The sequence below is a fragment of the Vanellus vanellus genome (assembly GCF_965231255.1).
Source record: "Vanellus vanellus genome assembly, chromosome: 19".
Lineage (NCBI taxonomy): Eukaryota > Metazoa > Chordata > Aves > Charadriiformes > Charadriidae > Vanellus > Vanellus vanellus.
The window spans coordinates 10,349,983-10,373,296 of record NC_138924.1 but is presented as its reverse complement, the minus strand read 5'-3'; the positions used below and the strand labels follow the sequence as shown (position 1 = coordinate 10,373,296).

At 39.1% G+C, this 23,314-nt stretch overlaps 1 protein-coding gene across 3 annotated transcripts in view; it reads left to right on the top strand.

The window, feature by feature from the left end:
* Nucleotides 1-459: 459 nt before the first annotated feature.
* Nucleotides 460-23,314, top strand: part of BCAS3 (BCAS3 microtubule associated cell migration factor) — a gene marked incomplete at its 3' end in the record, with an annotated part of 391,462 nt that continues 368,607 nt past the window's right edge. For all 3 annotated transcript variants that reach the window (XM_082493341.1, XM_082493342.1, XM_082493343.1), the window contains exons 1-6: nt 460-653; nt 2,158-2,245; nt 5,092-5,146; nt 7,131-7,206; nt 9,146-9,252; nt 18,811-18,892. In XM_082493341.1, the coding sequence (XP_082349467.1) occupies nt 2,175-2,245; nt 5,092-5,146; nt 7,131-7,206; nt 9,146-9,252; nt 18,811-18,892 (391 nt within the window). In that variant the 5' untranslated portion in view covers nt 460-653; nt 2,158-2,174. The remainder of the gene's footprint in view (nt 654-2,157; nt 2,246-5,091; nt 5,147-7,130; nt 7,207-9,145; nt 9,253-18,810; nt 18,893-23,314) is intronic.

The window sequence follows — 23,314 nt, the reverse complement described above, 5'->3', positions numbered from 1 at the left end:
GGCCCCGCCAGCGCGCGCTCCCGCCCACCCCGACGGCCTGCCAAGCGCTGCCTACGTAAGCGGTGACGCAAAAACGCGTCACCCCCAGGACCCAGAGCAGCGCAGACAGCCCCCCTCCCCCCGCCCCTCCCGGGGCAGCGCCGCCGAACCCCCGAACCCCGCTGGGTCCCGATCCCGATCCCGGTCCCGGTCCCGGTCCCGGTTCCGATCCCGCCGTGACGCCCCCCCCGGCCGGGCCCCGCCTCCCCCGGCTGAGGCCCCGCCCCTCCCACCGGCGCGTCACCGCGCGCTGCCGCGCGGAAGGTAAACACCCCGCCCCACCTGACGCACCGCCCGGCAGCCCCGCCCCCGCCCACGTGCGCGGGACTGGCGCGGCGGCTCTCGCGAGATCCCGATGTAAACAAAGCCGCGGGGGGGGCGGAGGGGAGGAGGAGCGCAGCGCCGGCTGCCGATCGCCGTCTCAACCCAGCCTGGGGCGCAGCCGCTCCTCCGCGCCCCGCCTACCGCTGCAGAGCGAGACCGGGGATTGGCCGGCAGCGGGGTGCGGCCCGCCTTCTGAGCCGCCTGATTGGCTAGCCGCGCGCGGTGCGCTGGGTGTCATTCCCTGTGGGGGTCCCAAACACTGTCAGTGAGGCGGCGGTCGGAGGCTGTAGGTGAGGGGGGACGGGTCGGGATGGGGTGGGGCGGCCGCCGGCGGGGACGGGACCGGGAGCGCCGGGCGAGGCTTGTGGAGCGGGCCCGGGCTCCGGGGGAGCGCTGCGGCCGGCTCTGAGGGGCAGCGTGGGGGTGTGAGGCCGGGCAGGGGCCGGGGCGCTGAGGGAAGGGGCGGGAGGGAGCGGAGGCCTGAGGGAGCCGCCGGCGGGAGGGCTCGGGGCGGGCGGAGAGGGGCGTCCGGCGGGTCGGGCCGCCTCCCCGGCTGGCCGCGGCCTGATTCACGGTCGGGGGAGCGGCCGGTCGGGTTGGATTTGCTGTGGGGATTGCTCAATAGCGGGCGGCTGAGGGCTTCTCGGCCGCCTCCTCCGCGGGGCCGGCGGTGCCGCCTGCGGGAGGGCCGCGGTGCCGGAGCCCCTCAGGTGCGCGGGGGTGCGGGGCGGGTGACTGACTGACCGCCCGCACGGCTCGCGGCGGGAGCCAGCACCGCCTGGCGCGGGTGTCCCGCTGCGTTAAGGCGTAAGGCGAAGGGATGTTTCATCCTGTACGTGCCGTTTTCTCTGTGGAGGCTGCTTAGGCTGTCTGTCAAACTTCAGTTGTATTGCTGAAGGTGGTGGTGGTGTTAATTTCCACGGGGCTAAGCGTCGATCCTCGCCTCACGCAGTGAGACGGCCCTTACAAAGGCTGCCCAGATGTGAAATGATCCTGATAACCGGTACCACCTTGGGGATTCGGCTTTATCTCCTCTCACTTTGTGGACTGGTTCTTGGTTTGGGGACGGGACGGGACGGGGGGGGAGCGGGGGGCGGCGGCCTGAGGAGGCGGCTGGGATCTGGGATGCTCCTCAAGTGGTGGGGTTTTCTTTTTGGGTTTGGTTTTTGTTTTTTTTTTTACCTTTAGGAATGTAATGCTGAATTTTCACATGGCAGAACAGACGTGTGAAGAAAAACTTGAAGGTGGCACAAAAAGCTGACATAAAAAAAGAAGTAGAATGTGTTCCATCATGCTTTTTGTGTTAGCTTCAGTGTAACCCGTTACAGACTTTCAAGAGTACAATACACTGCAATTGCAATTGTACTTGATTTTTGTATAATTATTTTCAAAGACAACAGCTCATTAGTAAATAATAGTCTTAAATAATGCTGATGATAACTGTGGTGCAGAACCTGTATCTTTAATGCACTGTTTGAAGAAAATTTTCTGCTTTATTGTGTAGGTTTGTGTTCGTTTTGCTTTCACATCGCAGGATGCATCTCACATCGCAGGAGCAGTAGTGATTGAGATACTGAAAAAGGAAGTTTGTTGTTGTGGTGTGTTGTGTGTTTTTTTTTGTTTGGTTTTTTTTTTTTTTTTGAGTGCTGCATAGGGTCATAGTGCCTTACAGGTTTGTATAAGTCAAGTTTCCTTTTTCAAGAAGTTCTTATCATCCTGAAGAATATGTCAAGAACTAGTGTAGTAAATAATCCTGACACAAATTATTATTAAAAAGTAATGTGTTTCTTACAGATATCTGCAAAGAAACAATGGCGACAGAATCTCCACGCCGCCCTAGTCGATGTACTGGAGGAGTGGTGGTTCGCCCACAAGCTGTCACGTAAGCGCGTGCTAGAAGAATAGCCCTTATTAGAAATGCTTTTTATTTTCTTGTAGAAGAACCTAGGCTGAGTTTTCTTTCAAAGCCAGCTGTGAGGGCTCGTGTTGACAGTATGGTTTTGTTGCGCTGAGTGTTTTCCAATAAAATAAAGTAAACAGATGTGTTCTTGTCTCCTAAGACTGTGCAGGTCAAACTGTCTCCCCAAATAGGATCCTTTTAGCTTAATACGCCCAAACCTTCAAAGTGTATGTTTTAAAGATGAATGCTTTATCTTGTAGTTTTCTGTTGTTTGTTTTCACAGTTTTGTTTGTTGTACAAACACTACACTAGCTGTAGATCACCGATTGCAAACTTCTTCTGTAGGCTAGAAGGAACAAGTGTAGCATGTTCCTTTCTTGCTGTTCTTTTTAATAATGCCTTGTCACATGGGTGTATATATGAAAACATATAAGCCTGTCATTAAAGTCCTTGAGTAAGTAGAATCGTGGATTCTAATTTATTTTGCTTAAGCAAACAAAACAAAGCACGAAGCTACCTCTCTCCTGTCTGAGCGCATAAGAGACCATTTTTTTTGCTTGGGCATCTTTATTTTCATTGTGTTCACGTGAAAATACCTTCATGGCAAAAGAGCTTAGTAATACAGTCTAGAAGATTTATGGTCTCGTCTTTGTCTGTTAAATGATTTTTGTAGCAGTTTTTCTTTTTTCCTGGGGATGTTTATAGTGCTGAATTGTTGCTGCAAAATGGCATTGTATTGAAATGTTTACTTGTGCTATCAGTTTCAGCGCCTGTTAGTTGGCCACTGGAGAGAGCTGTGTATTTCAACATCAAGATTCACTTTATTTTTATCAGGGAGCACAATAAACCTATCATTGTAACACAAAAAGTTGTGTTAGATAGAGATTTGTCTTAGAGCCACGTGATACAATAAGCATTTTTTTTTATGTTGCAGAATTTCTCAACAAAAGCATTTCTGTTTGTAGTGACCTTTTCTTCAAAGAGTACTTAAAAATATAATAATAGAAACACACTGTAAGAATAAGATTATCTGTTCTTCTGGTTTTTTAAATATGGTGGCTTGTTCTTGAGGTATATCTTTTCACCTCAAAAATTTCAGTCTTTTTGAAGAGAGTTTGTGTATGCTGAGCTGCTGCAGCAGCGTTCTGCTGCTTATGTTAAACTCCTAGATTCTTGCTAATGGAAGATACTATCTTTTTGTAAGTTTTATTGTTGTTTAGGTTGTTTTTAAGCACTTTTAAGATATTGTCTTGAAAGTTTTTCAACTTCAGGAGAGATTTAGAGTATATATGCTGAATAGATCATTTCCCAAACATCAGCTTTGTTTCAAGATGCACTTGGGGAGCAGGAAAAAAACGGTACTAATTTCAGGAGCTGAAAAATGAAGACAGTATGACTCTTGCTGGTAGGCATTCACGTGAGAACTTCAAACACTGTGTTTAATACCATAGCTGTAGACAAGTATTATTGCTAGGTAATAATGGGCTCTGAAGGTACACAAAGACAGTTGTGGTGACCTACATAAATCAAAGAAGAATCAGCACTAGAAACCACAGCACATTTGTAAGGCCTTAGCTTAAAGTAGTAATGCAAACTTTGGTGCTGTAATCCTTGGATTGCTGAACAAAATCTAGTTTTGTCATGAGTTGCAATAAGCTTTCAAGAAATCTAAAATTTTATGTTTTAGATTTATTTTTGTCTTCAGAGAGGAGTCAACCAGTTAAGCTGATCTGAGTGTTGCAGTATTTGACTTGAAATATCTTCCGTATTGCTGTGTATAGGGCAGAGTACTTAATTCTTAAATACTAAACGCTCCAATTTCTATTAAAGGAATCTTACACGGCACAATTTCAGAAAGCATGAAGAAAGCGTGTGTACCTTTGGGCATCACAAGTCTAGATTTCCTAGTTTACAATTTTTCTTTGCTGCTTGAGTCAGCATAGGAAAAATGACTACCAATGTGAAAATTGATTTGGGGACTGGCAAAGCTGTTACCTAAAGAGTTAAAGATTTAAAAATTGTTTCAGACTGTATGAAGATAGTTCTTGTTGCCAGCATGTTTCAGTATTACTCATTACAGAAAGCACAAACTTTTTGCGTAGTTTCAACACCGTCTGTCTAATATAGTCAACCCCCAGTGTAGGTTGCTCAGCAGTTACACAAGGGACTCACTGCTCATGCAGGGATAAGCTAATAAAAGCATTAGTTTAAATCTACCAGAACAAATGTATCTTCTGCTATATAGTATCCTAAATCATTGCTGCTAATGAACTTCCAAGAAGGAATAAGCTTCCCAAGCTATAAAATCTTGTCTGAAAATACCTCCTTATTATTCTTAGTTAGGGTTTTGTTCCACCTCCTGCCTCAAGCGCTACCACTTACTTCTTCATTGTACGTCATGCATGCGAGGCCTTAAAGTTTACTTGCCCCACAAGGAGAGCTGCAGCCCTTAGCTTAAGTCCTCATCTTCATGATGTAATAGCCAATTCAAGTAGAAAAATACTGAAGAATAACTTCCAAATGCCCGTTCTACTTCAGTCAGCTGCTCTGATGTGGAGAACGCGGTTTATTTCTTGACTGTTACTTTCAGTGCTTTTCCTCCAAGCAGTTATTTTATGAACAGGTATCACTTGGCTTTTTACAGATTTTTAGGTCATTATTTATATTATCAGAATGTTTGGCAGTATATTAAGTAACTGCATTGCATACTTAGTATTTTCCTTTGTGCTGAAGACTATACGTTTTCTCTGGTGGTACGTCTTATTTAATATATTCACGACTGTTTCTGAACTTCAGTGGTAATTAAAAATTCTCCTTCTGTTTTCAAGGGAGCAGTCATATATGGAAAGTGTTGTTACGTTTCTTCAAGATGTTGTGCCGCAGGTATGTGTAGATCTTTAAAACTGTTTTTGGTGTACAAAGCAGTTTAAGTGTGTGTCAGGTGGACCAAAATATCAACACATAAAACACAAAAGCCAATTTTTTTTAAATTTTTTGAACACGAGCCTTGAGACCAGGTTTTTGAAAGCATAGATTGCGTACCATCGGAAGACTGGGCCTACAGATTTCCTCTGATAGGTAATAATTTAAATGAAAATCTTAGCTACAGAGAAGTTGAAGAATTACAATATAAATAGCAGGAAGAAGATTGCAGCCTTTTCCTAAGATAATTCTGGCAATAGAATAGTTGAGGAGGGGAGAGATTGGGCATAATACTTGCTCTGCCTCTCACAAATGTATTTTTTCTGGGTTGTAGTTGGAAACCTGTGTATGAACTCTGGCTGGATTGATGTTAGAACAACTTGGTAGACACCCATTGTCACTGTAGCTTTTGTCGTTGGCCAAAAAGGAGAAAGCTTCTTTTGCCTCCTTTACTCCCTCTTTTTTTATCTTGTTTCCTTAACTTGCCTCAGAATGTCCTGGCTGCTGTGGGACTGTGGAGTTCGGCCTAACCCGCTCTTCTCCAGCGTGCTGAGTTTTGCAAAACTGGAGCCCTCACTCTGCTTTTTTAATGTGTTTTTATTTTCTGGGGTCTTCCTCTCTGGAGAATAACTATGATGCTTGTGTCTGCTCTCGGTCATAGTTTTCATGGGTAGCAGCAGCATGAAATGGGAATGGTCACTTCTGTATTGCTCATGGGCCTCTCAGTAGCAGAGTGAAATGCATTTTGTTTTGTTCCTCTTTGGGAAAGCTGTAGTCCATAGTGGAGGAACATTGCAGCTAATTGTCTGTAGCCTCAGGAGACTGTCTTGGTGCTTATTTGAAGGATTATCTTGGTTAGTTAGTCATGAATTTCCTCAATAAGAATATAAAAAAAAAAATTCTCTCACTAATACCAATTTGTGAAATGCATTTTGGACTCGTGGTCAAAAATAGTCAAACTTTATTTTAAAGATTGTTACATTCCACACATGCCTCTGGTTTTTCCCCTCTGCAGTTAAAGGATACAGTCTGTGTTTTATTTTACAAATCAGTTTGCCTTGGAAGCATGGAATGTGATTGTTTTGAAAAGTAATACCCACACTTACTTTTTAAAATTTGTATTTTTAGTTCATGTTACTGCTTTTCTGGCAAGTATAAAGTGATTATACAAGCGCTTTTCATATTTAATCCAAAATACTACACAGTGTTTTGTTATAATTCATTTGCAAGTGATGGCATTTCTACTGCAGCTCACGTTCTTACTACCACAGTTTCTCCTGAGAACTGTAAAACTTGTAGTTTGGAAACACTGCAACTCTCCTTCACAGTTTCTTTTTGTATCTCATTTTTTTATGGAAATCTGTAGAACGCAGGATTGAAACTTGCATCTGTTCTACTGGAATTGCAATTTATTCTCTTTTAAATGGCTATATTAAAAGGTCACAAGTATAGTTTATTTTACTGACATGTTTTAGCTGTGTGGTAAAGGTCTGTTTCTTTCCTCAGCCTTGCTTACAAAGCTTTTAAGTGAATTAAAGAGAATTTTAAGAGTAAAAATGCCTCGCGTGAGAACCTCCAACATTGCTTTTAGAAGTAGTGCACAACTGCAAAAGTTAACGATTGTAGAAGCTACGGTATTTTAGTTCGCCTGAATTGCTGTAAGTCACATGGCATTTCTAACCTGCTCCAGAAGACTTATTTTTATATGCGTCTTGTCATTTCTACATTAGGAAGTGATGTTATGCTTGTTGAGTTATATTTAGTATGGTATATATTGATCATGGAGCCATTCGTTTTTGAAACAAAACCTCACAGGAATACTGGTGACAAGAAGATACATGTATCTCTGTTTTTCTTTTTTAACTCGTGTTCCCTCCTATGGCCTATAGAAGGAGAAAAAAGGGTATTAAACTTTCTTATTTCAACCGTTTTGCTTTTTGTCCAGGCCTACAGTGGTACACCACCAGCAGAAGAAAAGGAGAAGATCATTTGGGTCAGATTTGAAAATGCAGATTTAAATGGTATGGCTTCATTTTCTCTCACTTATTTTTGTGATTTTTTTTTTTTGGGTCCATGTACAATAATTTCAGTCAGCTTTATCAGTAAGCGCAGTTGACTCAAAATTAAGTATTTTGTTTCCCTCTTCCAGATAGACTAAATTCTAAGTGAATAACTGCACTTTTGTTCAGTATCTACCAAATGGCAAAATAGGCCTTGTGTCTTCATCTAAAGGCAAACTAACTCTTGCTTAAGAAGAGGAGCAAGGAGCACATAAAAAATAAATCCATTTCTTTTCCTTAAGGGAGTTGAAAATGAAGCATAGAACTGAATTTATTTAATCTAAAGTTTGATTTCAAAGACAGATTATCTAACTGTGAATCCCGTCCAGGTCCCAGATACATTTTCAGTGGAGTGGTAGAATTCAGAGTAAACGAGAAAGGAAGAGCGGTCGGGTAAAATGAGCAGGAGACTCCACGGTGTCTTTCAGGGAAATCACAGAGCAAAGCCACAAAATATTCTTAAAATGTAACTTGTTTATCGCTTCCACTGTATCTTAATAAATCATCAACAAAGACTATTGACTTAATGCAGAAAACAGTTCTCCAACTTTTTAAAAGAGAAAACGGTGATTGTTACAAGCTTTTTCTAAGAGTATCAAGTGGATCCCCACTTAATATCTGAGCTGTTTTACCTGTCTATCCCAGATACCTTTTTTTGAATTAGGAAGGTTAGGAACTGAATGAGAGATGGTTGAATGCTGCAGTCAGGTAGTTCTTGAATTAATTGAACGTCTTGGAGTTGCTGGTGGTGTGTGTGTGCTTCTCGTAGCTGGGGAGCTTAGGGACTTGCTTTCTGGAGAACACTAGGTTTAAGTCTTTCAGCAAATTGCTGTTTCTTGTCTGCTGTCTTATTTTCCTGCCTAGAGCTCTATGGTAAAGGCTCCTTCTGGTCTCAGATGAAGTAATAGCAACCATAGCCAGAGCTGTGATGGGGAATTTTCAGCCTTTCCAAGAGGTTAATAGGGAAGATTATATGTTTTCCAGCTGTTGAAATGGCACAGTGGCTGGCAGCTCATAAATTCATGGTTATTAGAACTAGAAAAGACCTATCAACCTGTACATGGCATTATGTCCAGCTTTAGGCTAGTTAAGGTTTGTTTGCTTGTGGGTTTGTTTTCCTCAAATGTTTATATTTTAAAAAAATCTCAGCCATTCCCTCTTTAGGTTCTTTCGTACAGTATAGGAAAACCTCTTTAGAATATTCTTCAGAATCCTTCATATTCTGTTAAAATTTACTTTTATGCAGCCTAGTATTGGGCCTGCATACATCCTCTTTCACCATCCTAAATATTTCCTTTGATGCTTACATGCTGGCAGTGAGCTTTTGTTCATTCTGTCATGGTTAAAAATGTAGTTTTAGAGGGCTTTATTCAAGAAAAGTTTAAAATATTTGATTATTATGTCCTGTAGCACTTTTCTTCCTGGGGATTTTCTTCTTTTTGTAAGGTTGATGTAAAGATTAATTACATAGTATCTAGAAATAGTTTTAATGAGTCTGTGCATTTGTAATTTCTGTATTTGTTAATGCTTATTTTGTTGGTCCTTTGCAAATTTTTCTCTATTTGAAAAGTTTGCCATGTTTTATTAATCATTGGAGAATGAATTACAGAAGACTTTGGGGTATTTAGTGACAACCCACATTGTAACCCAGAAATCTTTTCACCATCATTTTAAATTTTAATACTTTCTAACCTCTCTGTGAAACTTTAACAAATCTCTTACGTTTCCCTAAGAGAATGTATTTCAGTATCGTTCCAGCATAAAAATTTAAACCACTTTGCTTGCTTTTACTTCTGACTACGGAAACATGCATTGAGAAAACACCATCTAGTATAATTGACAACAGCCATAGTTGATCCTAACCTGTTAATAATGGCTTTGATATTTAAACCCAATTTAGATACATCAAGGAATATGGAGTTCCATGAAATACATAGCACTGGGAACGAACCGCCGTTACTGCTCATGATCGGGTACAGTGATGGAATGCAAGTCTGGAGCATACCTGTAAGTACAGAGTTCGCTTCTGTGCCAGAGGCTTTTCAGTTTGTAGTGTTGTGTTATTACGTTAATATTTCACTTTCCATTTCAATAGGAAAAATTAAAAGAGCCAACATTTGCCATCAATGTCATATGGTTTGTATGTAACATGCTTATCTTAAGACTAATACTGAGCATAGATCAAACACTTGAATTCATATACCTTCAGATTTGAGGGCTTTCTAGGAATTATTTCTCTTAAGTAAATTTTCAGAGTCGAACTGAGAGTAGTGTTTGACATTATGGAATAGTTTGTATCCCAGAAAGGACAGAAATCTTTTTAACCTACAGAAAGGGATAAGGGTGGAAAAATATGAAAAGAATTTGTTTGTCCCAGGAATGCAAGTATGACAGGATTAATTGTATTTTACAATCACATGTTTGTCATGTACATGATTTGCAATTTTAATTTTATTAAAGTCTATGTGTGCATATGGGTTTGATTTCATCCTGTCGTACACGCACCCTGTAGTTTGTGTTTCAGAGTGGTTTATGAGCACATGGTCTTAATTTGGGGAATTTCCCCCAAATTTCTTGAAACTACAGAATAAAGTTTAATACAGTAGGTCATAAAATTCTTAACTTTAAAAAAAAATTGCTCATAACACCTTGTCCTTCAAAATAATGTAGAGAAGATGGAGTTCTTTCTCTTTGTAAAATACATTTGGTTTGTTTGGTTTTTTTGTTTTTGTTTTTAGAAGTGTGTATATTTTTTTACAACTTTTTGGTTAGCTATGTAGAACATGTGTTTATATACTAGTAGCTTAGTATAATACAAAATTATGTTAATTTGTACACCAAAAGATAAGTTAAACTGAGTTTCGTGGGAGTGTGGGAGAGCTGGCTTTTCCCCTTTTGATTGCATATCATTAGCTGGAGATGAGAAAGAAAAAAAAAAAATGCTGAGCTTTCGCATTTGAAGGAGAGTTTAACAGAAATAGAGCAAGACCTAGTATACGTTACTAACTTTCAGTATTTAGTAACTTTCTACTAAAATTTAGGAACTTTAACCAAAATTTAGGAACATTTTAACCAAAATGTAGGAAATTTTATCTGCTTTTGTGTTCTGAGAAACTGTCTAATTTTTTCATGGCTTTATTTTTCATAGAGCAAAACATCTCTTTGGATTGTCCATGTGTTTTGTGTTGTGTGGGTGGGGTTTGTGTGTGGTGTGTTGGTGTTTTTGAAAAAAAAAAAAAAAAAAAATCTGCCTTACTTACTGCCTTGAATACTAAGAATGGGTTTATAATATTTAGTTAGTTCCGTACACTATTTTGAAGACTGATCAGTTTTATATTAGTGTACAAATCTGAAAGGGCCAGAAAGGCTTTGCTTTGTTCTTCGAAGTGCATTACAGAAAACAAACATTAGGTGTCACTAAGATACTGAACTAAGAGAGGAAATACAACTGCAGCAATACCAGGAGTTCTAGCACAAGTTGATCAATTAGTTAGGATACTGTGAGTAGTCACACAGATTTAAGCTAAAGAATTTTTTTAAAACAGTTTGCTTGATCCTGCTGAAATGTTCTTGTCCAAATGAACGTGTGTTTTCTGAAAAATGTATGGAAGTACGTTGTGTTGGGACTTCTACCCACTCTGGGATAAGAGCAGCTTCGTGTCTAGCAGAGATTTTTTTTTTTTTTTTTTTACTTCCCTGTGTGTGTATGTAACATGCCATTGCTTTGTGGTTGGGGGAGAGTTCTGGGCATCCCTCGTAAATGACTCTCTGTGTCTGGATGAAAGTGTCTCCACCAGAGCTATCTGTGTCAATGCCCTTGAGAAATGCGTTGTGGAATGGCATCTTACATGTATAAGGAAAGCAAGAATGAAAGCAGAGTCTCAGTTCTTTGGTACGTGAACAGATTAGCTTAGAGTAACCTGTTCTGTATTAACTGTCTGTGTTTAAACTCCAACCCCATGGTACTCTACAGTAAACATGAAATAATTTGATGGAGATTACTAACAAATGATGAGTTAAACTACCTTGTTTATCTGGGTTTATGTGGAGTAAGTGTGCTTACTGGTGCTGCCAGGCAGGTAGTACGAGGCAGTTTATCCATGTTTCCTAGTGGAAAACAGGGGTTTTCTTTGGGTTTGTGGGTGGGTTGGGTTTTTTCTTTTTGTCTCTCTCTCTCTCTCTCTCTTCCCCCCTCCCCCCTTTCCCTTGTGCTGAATTAGCCACAAGTTAGGCCACGGAATACCTGATGTTACCTTCTCTTTCAGTAGGACAATACAGCCAGGTTGTCTTTTTTTTCCCCAGCGTATTTAACTTCTTCATAACTCCTAGACTTAGACAGCATTTGATATTTTAGGAAAAATAAGAAAAATAAAATTGCAGGACAGTTTCTCTTAGAGTTGTTCGTTTTTTTGCAGAGGAATTTTTAATGGGGGGGGGGGGGGAAGTCCAGTGAAATGGAAAAAATGCCAAATGTGGAAATATTTTTACTACCCATCTTAAGAATGTCAACTGTAGAGATATTGCATCGCTTTGTCAGCCCTTCATTTGTATATTCTTCGAAATTCTAAGCCCATATCCGGGGAGGTACAGCTTCAACCTGTGTAATTTGTATGTGTTAGTACAATGTCAGTGTTGGAGTGGTTCCTTTGTTAGTAAGATGGTCATGGAGAGTTGCTCAGAATGATAGTCTTTAATGTCAATTTTAAATATCTTTTCAGAGCAGGATTTGTATATCCAGCAAATTTGGAGGTAATATAACATTTTCTTTTTCCAAGTTGTTGTTCTCCACCTCATTTTTTTGCTTACTTAGTCTGAGTAAAATAAAATCTGGCAGTTACATGACTGACTTTAAATATTTAGAGTTTATTTGGCACTGCTTTTTTGCATCCTTCGGTATTATACAAACCTTCCTTCTTGATCTTCCTGAGTATTTAGCTTGTAATTAAGCAAGATTATTCCAGTTAAGAAAAACCGGATCTCTACAGTTTAAAAACCTTTCAATCTGAAAAAGCAACAATTTGACATTTATGTGAAAATCTGCTCAGTAAGGCTATTATCTGTAGCATTGTGCTTTTTATTCATACAATTGAACCTCTATTCAGCACTTAATAAAGTAATGTGTTGCAGGCAGTCCAGTTTGTGTCTGAGTGATTATGAAGTGTTTATGACAGCTTCTAAGCTGACACTCTCCGTAATGGTGTTACATTGACTTCTAAACACCTTCGCAGTCTGCCTCCAGGAGTGTGTGTCTCTCTGCAGTCTGAGTGGTTTCACATTAACATCTCCTTGGAGTAAGATCTTTGACTACAGAAGTGTTACTTGCAAATGGAAGATACCATTAGGGCTGCTTCAAAGGGCTGAAATAATGTTTGGACTGCTGGGTGCTGAAGTAACGGCTGGGGTTTTGAAGTGCAGCGTCTAAATCTGTATTGCATAAGAAGCGGAAGGTGTCCATCCAAACGGCCTTTCTTTGATCTGTGTTTTGAAATGAGGGTGGGAAGGTTAAAAGTGTTCTTAAAATACGCCTCGCTAAGTGGGGAGAAATCTGGGAATATACGAAAGTATGACTAGAAGTTCCTATTTGATAATTTTGCGGTGTAGTTTTTTGTTTTATTTGGAATTTATTTTTCCCTTGCTCCCAGTTTCATGTTTCAAATACAATTGGAATTGGTTTTTGCCTAATGTGGTTTCCAAGTATCTGTTCTGGATGTTCCTGTTCAGGGAAATGCATGTTGGCTGGTTTTGTGGCAGATAATTTTTTTTTTTTTTGCATTGTACGCTGGAAGCTTCAGAAGAAAAATCATCTTAATTTAATGGTTCATATTGCAATTAAAAAAGAATGGTTAAGATTGAGTTGAGTAATGTAGGGATTACCAAAGGGGCCTTTCAATAACAAGCACAACTGTATATTTAGTGAGAAATACTTAAAGGCTGTGGTATAATGACGCTGCCACAGACTGACAGGATGCTCAGTCCAGATGGTAGGTGACTTCCATGTGGAGACCTCTGGAATGCATAGGACTCATTGGACAAGGATAGCATCATGCATTGCCATTTCTCCACTGCCAGACCTTAAATTTCTTTAAATGCTGCTGTCAATAATACTATAGGTTTTTTTAATTTGTTAAAACTGCAGTTGTACAGCAGGTGGGGGGTGTGTGGATGTACAGATGGGTGTATATGGTAAGTTGGACACGACAGTCCCATTTTGTTTGCTCAACTGTTCATCACAAGCCCTGACTGCTGGGGTTTCCATGTGGTTGTCTTAGTCCCGTTGTAATTCTTCCCCTTTTAGAGCTGGGAGAAGGAGTAGTCATTTATCACATAGTAAGCTGCAGTCCTTCCTCTGTCCAAACCGCCTCCTGATAGAGGGTGCCGCTGTGAAGGTTGTGTTAGCCATTCGGCAAATGTAGTAACGACTTGACCTAGTAACCCTCAAAATTGTCTAAGGACTTTACAAAACATCTATGGGGCTTTTGTTTTTTTTTGTACTGCAGATGCCTGCAGTATCTAAGAAATTTTCTGGTTTTACAGTCATTAAATGACTGCAGAACTGTTGAAAGATTTTTTTTTTTTTTAATTTATTCCTATTATACCCTACACCAGTTGGGAAAAAAAGCATGTGCAGCAACCTTTGAAAAGGCTGTTCTGAGAGTCCAGAAGAGTTCGTTTCATGTAGTTCTCCTTGGATGGGGTCAAAGCTAAAATGAAGACTCATGAAGGGTGTTAGTACCCGTATTCTACCTGCTTCTAATATTGTCCACATCATTCTTGGCTCTGTGTAGAAATGAAGGGATTAAAAACAATGCAGAACCATCCCCCAAATTAGAATTTTATAGGGAACCTGCAGCCTGATCATACTAAAGCGCTTCGAAATATATGACAAATAAAGTGAAAATATGGAGGAAACTGTAACCAAAACAATTTCTAAGCTTTCATTTTTTTTTTTAAATTCAATTAGCGTCATAATTTCAAGTGCTAGGTGCAATTTCACACTTAATTCAGTCACTAGAGTAGACGTCTAACATTCTTTGAGCATCTAAATTCTTATAATTTCTAGGTAATTACATACTGTTTTTTGAATGAAAAAGTGGACTGTTTGAATTTCTAAACTAAAGTGATAAAATTTGTCCTTTTACTTACAGTCCTTCTGTACTCTCTCAGTAGTGAGATGACTGGTAGTTGTCTTTAACCCAATATGGTTATATCAAACAGTATTTTGTGGCATTATCTGTCAGTTGCTTATTGTCATATTATAACATCATGTCATGATGTCTATATCATATTAAAAACATATCTTCCCTGTGCTCTGTGACAGTTTTTTAGTGTACAAGCAGTTTCCTTTTATATAGTTGCATAGTAGTTTAAACGATGAGTTTCAAACTCAATTTTGTTTCAATTTGGTGTATGTTTGACTTTTTTTTGTTCACCATGTGAAAACCATTTTCTATGGTTGGAAACTATTAGTTATCCTTAGTGTGAACAAAACTTCCTTTGTTCTGTTTTCTTATGGGTGCAAACTGGTATGCTCTGAACAATAAAGCTCTGTCATCAAAAATTAACCAGTGCTCCAGATTTCTGGTCTGTCAAATTTTAAGCAGTAGCTCGAGACGTCTAAGTGGAGGAGAGAGTTCTTCTTTCGGTCTGTCATTATGGGAAGAGAACGATGGCGACTCCACTGGGGGCTGGGTTTTGAATTGGCGTGTTCTTTCCTCGCAGCCTTCCATGGAGGTCTGGGGCTTGTGGTTTGATACCAGGCGCTGGGAAAGCTGAAATATTCTATCGGACCAGCTTGGAGCCGTCGTTTTGGATTCACTCTTTCATAGAATGAGTACCTGAAGCTGCTTTTATAGCTTAATATTCAATTCTTGAAACCTGTTTGGAAATATTCTTGGCTTTTGGAATGGGAAAGAAAAACTTTTAAGAGCTTTGAAAGCTGCCACAGGGACTCGCTACTTAGCTGGATCAAATCCAAAATGGCAGCCACAGCCTAGTTTCTTCACAGGTGCTTTTTGAAGAATTTAAAGCTCTGTTTTCAATTCATGAAGTCTATTTATATTTTGTCTATGCTTATGAGACTGTGTTGCTCAAGGGACTGGTAATGGGATGTGGAGCCTTTTACCTTATACCTGCCAGCCCACATCTCACCCAAACTGGCAGTGGCAAAGTTGTTAGCCAGTTAGCGATGGGGCTGGGCTTACGTTAAATGTAGTTCCTTGTCCCGCTTCAGTTCCTGGTGGAATAAGTGTCCCATTCACAGAAGAGATTGGCTGTCTGTGTTGGCTGTCTCAGGAGTGAGATAAGGCCTGAACTGGCAGGAAGATCGGGCTATATAATCTCTCTACCCTGAGGATGGTGCTTTCAGTCCAAATTGATAGACGTGGCCTGAGCAATGGTAATAAAGTTTTATGTTTTATATAGATAAATGAAGGGCAAACCGCAGTTAATGCAGAAGTTTATAAGACTGCAAATAGCAGAAGCTTCTACTGGTGGTAATGTTTAAAAAAGTTAATTATAAGTCAAAGAAAATCTCGAGCTCTAAAGCCCTAATCCTTTTTTCAATGCTGAAGAAGTAAGCTATTGCTAATTCAGGGCGTACAACGAAGTCCAGTGCCTTCTGTGATCTCCTGTTTCTGTAGAACAGCTGAGGACACACAACTTTAAAAAAAATCCTTTAAGAAAACTGTTATTTTACGGTATGGTATGTTAAGTATTGGTGTTTTGATTTGATCCATGTTGTAGCATCATGTCCAGGTTTTTTGTAAACTTTTTTTTTTTGTGTATTTTACTGAATTTGGCTTTTTCTTTACAAATAACATGCCAGTGGTTGGGTGGCATCTTGTATTATTTTCATTGCAAAATCTACAGTGGAGGTATGTCTTAAAATTTTGTCCTTTTTGGCTCCCAGGAGTCAGCAGCATATAACCTGCTAAGTACATGAGCTGTACAGATGGCTGAAGTTATCTGAACATTTACTAGCCTTTTGCCTTAGTTCTGAACAATTTCCCCTTTCCTGGGGGAAAAAAAAATCCTACACAGGCTGAGAGGAAAGGACATGTTACACTACAATATTAAACATTACAGTGGTCTCAAAGCAGGAGCTAACTACCTATAATAATCTCGTCTTTGTCACTGTCTGATCCTATGGCTTTGGTTCATCCTTTCAACCTTTCTTTCTGTAATTTCCCCCCAATATAAAATGATAAAATAGTTATCTTTCAAGTAATGAATATTAATTATTAAAAAGTGAAAGCATTATATGCATGCAAAGAGTTGGGCTGGGATTTTCATGTTAAGCGCTGAAGTACAAATAAACTTCGTTTGTATTTGTACATTCTAGGCTTTTCTTTGAAAATTTCAACTTTGAGCTCCACCAGGTCTTGGCATCACAGGCTAAATAAACACGCTCTCTGGAGCTCAGTGTATTTAGGAGCAGAAACTGAGTTAAGAAAGTTTGGCCTTAGTGTATCTTACTCTTGGGACTCTAACTTTATTTGAAGTAGATTTGAGTTAGAGCTGATGTGTTGGCATAGTAAAAAGTAGGAGGAGGTGACTGAATTGGGTTGGATTATTTTATGTAAATTGCTTCTTCCATACTTTTGTTCTGCTAGTTCTTTTCACTCTTGTTTTCATTCATAGCCATTGATGTGCATGCACATATGAAACAGCATTTTCATGATTTGGGGGAAAAAAAATCTTTAATTGCCAATAATAATAGTTCCCAAGCCTTGTATTTTTCTTCTTCTTCATTTCCTCCTCTCCCTTCTTGTAGAACTGATATGTTCTGATGGATAGAAAATGTGCTGCTATCTTAATCTCTTTTCATCTCTTTATTACGCTCTCTCTTTAATTTTTCTCATTTTCTGCTTAGCTGTGTTTTTCCAAGCTGTCTTTTCTGGATGCAGATGTTATCTATGTGCTTTTTCTCCCCCCCCCCCCTGCCAAACTCATGATCTGTTAAAAACAATCAGCGAACCTTTACTGAGTTGATTTCTGATCATCGTTCTTTTGTCTTGTATAGAATCTGGTCAGCAAGTTCTTCAGAGCAGAGGCCTCCAGCTGTCCCCGAGGGAGAATTAAACTTGCTTTGCAAAAGCTGGAGTACTGCGGGGTTGTGTGTTGTTCAGATGCTGCTGCTAGCTGGAGGAGGAGAATCCGCTATGACTGGAACATCTGCCTAATAAAATAAAAGCAGGGTAGACTAAGGGATTAATTCTCATATTGATTACAGTCTTAAAACTGTTGTGTCCATCAGGAATAATTCTGATCGCGTCACTGACAGTAACGTTGATTCATACCAACGTGGACCTGCTAGCTGTCTGCAAAACTGCAGTGGCTAAGAATGTTATTTCCCCGAATGTGTGTAGCTTGAGTGTTATTCCAGGTGTCATACGGAAAAGCAGTAGTTCTCTAGGTTGTGTTTACTTACTTTTTACAGAATGAAGGGCTACCTATGTAGTAAATCACGTTTCCGAAGTAGTCTTATGAAAGACTTGTGCTTCAGTGGGGCAGGTTTGATTCTGCCCGTGTTATCTAAAGCAGTGATAATAATAAGGCTCGGGGTTAAGGCTGGAAGTAAGCTAAGAGTCTGAAGTACTATACTTATGACTTGTTGGTTAAACAGTAGTAGTATTTTAACTTTTTGAATGTGTGATCTGAAGTGCAGAAAGAAACGGGAACAACTATAAAATGACATTTCAGAAAGCTGGCTCGGTTTTATAATTTATTGATTCATAAGAACCGTGTTCCAAATTGTATTAACTTCTGATATGGTAAACTGCTTGTTTGGCAAAAGTTTTACGCCAACACATTAGCTATGTTCTTAGTCTCATTACATCTGTTTTAAGTTGTTGGTTATTTGGAAATGAGCTTCATAATGTTTGCCATTTTCCTGAAGTTTGATGTTCCATATCGGATCCATTACCAGGCAGTTATGAAAATGCATTCTGACGGACCAGTTACAGGAAGTCTGGAAATTCTTCTTAACTGCTTCTGGTTTAATCTTTTCAAGATTGCCGTAAGGGACAAACTTAATTAGTTTGACTCCATATTTTTGAACATAATTTTCACACCTGAAGAATACAGCATGTGCCAAAATACTAAATTCTCTGCTATTTTACCACCAGTGTTTGCCACTCCTGGTCATTGGTTAGTTAGCATTTTTCTTTGAAACGTGAGCTGTGCAGAATAAATACTTGTGTTTCAGATTCCTTGAATTTTTGTTAATTTTAGTCAGCAGTCAACTTACAAGTCTTGTTTCTTTTAAAACACGTATAGTCAGTAATAGTAGGTAGTGCCAGTATCTCATTCGTGCCGTGCGAGGCACGCGTTTCTAGAGGCAGGCCACCTTTGTTGCTGTAATTCGTGTTCTTTAAGACTTCTAAGATATTCTCATTTAGCACAATTGTGTGTGGTTGGTTAGAAAGGCAATGTCTTACCAACTTACTTTCTTACCTGCCTTTTATATAATGTCTTTCTACCTACTTTCTTAACTAGTAAATATATGTATTTTTATAATTATATGTATTTTTTACATTGTGTGGTCGTAATCTGTATGTTTTGCAGATCAGTGGTGAAGCTCAGGAACTCTTTTCTGTCCGCCATGGTCCAGTTCGAGCTGCACGGATTTTACCAGCCCCACAAATCAGTAAGTATATATTTATATGGTTCATAATTAAGCATAACTTTTTTTTTACAAATCACTGCTATAATCTGATATGTAGATTTTTCTATTAATTTTGAACTGTCACCTTCATAATAGCTTTCTACAAGTATTATTTACTTCTTTTCTCCTCCTAGTCTCTAATCCAGTGCTTTCTCCACTTTCATCTTTGGACTTTAACTTTGATGCTGCTTCCTTTGTAGTTTAGAGGATATCTAGGTATATCTGTGCTCAGAGATTAGTCCAGAGACGTTAATGATTCTGTTTGGAAACACTTATTATCAAGATTTTATTGCTATAAAATAATATTGAAATTATTTTTTTATAGCAAGGCGGTGGCTGATAGCAGTAGATTTAGAAATTGTTCACATTTATTAAAAACTCCTATTATAGTACATTGTAACATCTACTCATAATGTGATGCCCTTCTAAACTCTTAAACCCGTTAGAAGACTGGTAGTGTCTTTTTTGTTACCCATTCAAGAGCTGAAACTGAAACATTGTAAGTAAGATAATGCAAGAAGTAGTTGATCTGAGTAATATAGTTTGTACGAAGACAAAATGTCCTTTTCTGATTATTTAAATGTTATTTATGAAGAAAATATGTTTTCTAAACTGTGAAATTACCTAAATAGTCCACTAGTACATTAAGTTTAGCAACTGCAGCTTTTTGAGGTTTTTAAAAAAGGCTGCTTTCCCACTCCAGTAAAAGGAAGGAGACAATGGAATTTGGTTTTGGGGTGGTAGTAGCTTCTAATTTTTTTATGTTCTGCTTATTTTATGTAAACTTTATTCAAACAGTTTGACCTTTTTCATAGTTGAACCTTTATCGCAATCACTTGAGTGCTGAAAGGCACCTCCTTTCTTTTACTGCTTAAATACTGTTTTATCAAGCTCTGAGACAAGCTGGTTAGTTTGTTAAACAGGATTGTTTCAGAGTTAACCCCCTAGAAGAGCTTCCTGCAAAGTTTAAGTAATGATGCATAAACAAGCAAATCGCTTTAAAAAAGGACACAGTTAAATCTAAGTAAAATCTTATTGTCGATTTCCTAAAAAATCCTACTTCTAGTATGACCAAGTTTTTTTTGAATTCTGCTGGATTACCAATTGTACTAGTACATTATGAATTAATTAGTGAACTAAAAAATGTAGCCTAAAATCTAATTGTTTAAATTTTAAGTACAAAAATAGTAAATTGTAATAATTTTGAGTGTTTCAAAGAAAGTAAATGAAGGAAGTTAAAGGTTTAATGGACACATTTTATATTGTCTTGGTGATTTCCTAAGCAGAGGAGTATACAAAGTATGAGTACGTGTGGTTCCGTAACTCTCTTATAGGTTAAACTCATTTAAAGCAAAATACTTCAAGCGTTTTAGTCTGTTTAGGGGAACGCTGCATAATTCCTGATGAGCTATGGGTTGTTTTGCTGTTATGTGTAACAGCGAAAGTTAAGTAGTGCATGGCAGTGGCCCTTCCTCTCTTAAAGGAAAAAAGAGAAAGAGAAGTGTAAATGAAGTGAATGTAATTGAAGGACCTATAAGTTTTTTCTGATGGTAAAATAGTGCTTTCTGATTTTTCAGTCTAGTAAGCTGTACTGCTTATGAACTTCTTCAAGCACTTACTCTCTTTCTGTCTCTAAACTGCATATATTTAGCATCTGACAATGATAGTCGTTACACTAGAAAACTATTCAAATTAGCTCATATTAAATTAAGTCAAACCTTTTAAAAACATGTTTTGGTCTCTTTTTACATGGCGAGGTTTAAATAAATCTTTGATTAAAAGTACATGAATGTATCATTGACCAGTATCTGGAATCAGATAAAAGTAAAGCTGTAATAAGAGGCCTTAGATAACTAACACATGAGCTTTAATGATTCTGAACAAAATAAAAGGAATTTGTAAAGGAGAAGCTGATTACCATCAGTAGGCTCAAACACTATTTTACTGTAAAGCTGTAAAAAGGGAATTATTGAAAATAGGACTCTCTTGGTGGATGCATTTGGCACGTTCCTTGAAACAGATCTTAGTTTGTGATAAGAGGCTCATTCCCAGGTGTGAAAGGAAAGCTCGTGGTTTTAACTTGGTGACTCTACAGTAGCAGAACTTAATAGTTTGTCAACTATTTTGTTAAAATACTGGAGTCCTTTGATGTTGGATCTTCTGCTGCGTCATGTGCTTCGTAGCATAATAAAGCATTGTTTCAAAAGAGTTAGTTCATACAGGCTTATTTCATGCAGGCTTATTGCGAAGGAGACCTCCTCAAATCTGATTTAGCGGGTTATAAGTGGTCCTAGTAGCAGGAACGTGGTGCAGTATCTGGAGCTGGCCTTGCACGCTGCCAGCTCGGATCCGGTGAGGTTTATTAGTTCAGGCTCTGTGCCACGCTGGAGCAGTTAAATGGCTCCTGGAACTGTTCTGACCTGGCAGCTATACTGCAATGTTCATGCAGGCTTTTGTCTGAGCCAGCAAACCAGTCAAGACCTGACCTGGCCCAGCGCTGCAGCACTTTGATGTCTCTGTGTCCGCGGCACAGTTGGTCTGCAGCCTGGACAAGATGTCCATAAAGAATTGAAAGATTTCTGTAAATAACACTGAAAAACGTAGATACTAACTCTTCTCTGTGGACAGAGTTGCCTTCAACAGTAGATGTGGCTTTGATTATTTTCTACAGCATGCAATATAAATGGCCTTTTTGGAGACTGAGGGTTTACACTGTGACCAAATTTTGGGCTTAGGAGAGGAGATAAAGTTGCATAGCTAATATTCAGAATATGAGAACATCTCTGGACGCTGTCGCTCTTAGAAATACGAATACTAAGACCTGGCGCTTTGTGTGCCACATGCTGCATTATCTGCTGAGCCATTTGATTTGGCACATCTTTTTAACTCGCCTAGCTCTTCTTCTCTTTCAAATCTGTACGCTATGATTGAGTTTAAGACTGACTTGTATGTATACAGGTGCCTGGTTTGCTGGGCTCTGGATTTCTCTGTCTCTTCAGATAAAACAAGCGTACAAAGATGTGTTTGAGGCCAAATTGATGTGACTTTGTGGTTATTAGAAGGGAGAAAATATTCAGTGGTAGATACGCTACAAAACTGGAACTCTGCCACTTAACTCTGCCATCCTCTGTGAAGAGGAAACTCCAGTTGGTAAAGTGGTTGTAGTTAATGACAGTGAGAGAACCAGGCAAAAATCAGGGTGTATTAACTCCCTTCTCCATTTTATATGATTTGGCTTTGCAGTGTCCTCACTGCTGCTCAAGTTACTCTGTATTGGGCTTCCTCTCACACAATACCTAATGGCTCTATTTAGCCACACTAACCTAATTATTTGTATTCTTTCTTCAACATGTTTTCTAATTTTTCACCACTTCCTGTAGATAATGCCTTTCTCATTTTTCTGAGGGAACTGACTGCATGAATACATACTCGTAGAACTGAAATGATACCGAGTTTGAGTTCCGTATGTTATTAAGTATTCTGTCTTGGATATTCCTACATTTGTCTTGTGCTTTCTCTCTTTTGATTAGCATTTCCAGGATATTTATAGAAACATTAAGAATATTACTTAGTCAGGTTTTCTGTAGTAGTATATTTCTTGACCTATGAAGTTACTAATAAAACAGTTTGAGAACTCTTCTAGTAATTTTGAAAAATTGTTGTGTTTTAACTTCGTTTTGAGGTCCATTGTATATATACTGCTGAAATCAGTGCTAAGGAAAGAATACATTTACTTTGGATAGCATTGTTATTCTTTTTCCTACAAAATCAGAATATCGCTGCTTTCTGAAGTTAGTGCTACAGTCTCCCACTTTTCATTACTTATCCCAGGTCATTTTACAAAACCCTGGCCAAATACCTGCTTTCTGCCTTGTGCTATTGCATTTATTAAGGTGGGCTTGCGTAGTTTAAAGTCGATCAAGAAACGAGGAAGAGCTGGAGGAATAGCATTGTGTGTGGTAATTCATGGTTAAAGGGTAGACGATGGCAGGCTCGTGTGTCGAAGTTTAAATCAGTCATTGTCTGTAAAACCTATTTCCACGTCTCAGCATTATGAAAATAAATTCCTCCAGTGAACTGAATTAATTTATTGCCATTTTCTAGATTACGCTGCTTGCACAAAAGATGATATAATAGTCCTACATCTCTCAATGAATTTGACTGCTTAGTCAAATCGACTGATAAGGGGGGAAAAATCAAATAAGGAAGGAAATAAAAGAAAGAAATTAGAGGTTCTGTGTTTAAAACAACTATGGGCCCAAGGGAGCCTTGTGGATGAAGCGTTGAAAATGAGGATTAACATGAAAAACTAAAATTAATTGGGGCACAGTAGTTTTGCATTTGAAAACCCCAAAACTGCTAAAAGTTGAAGTTTTGCAACAGATTTCTCTCTGTACTCTACCG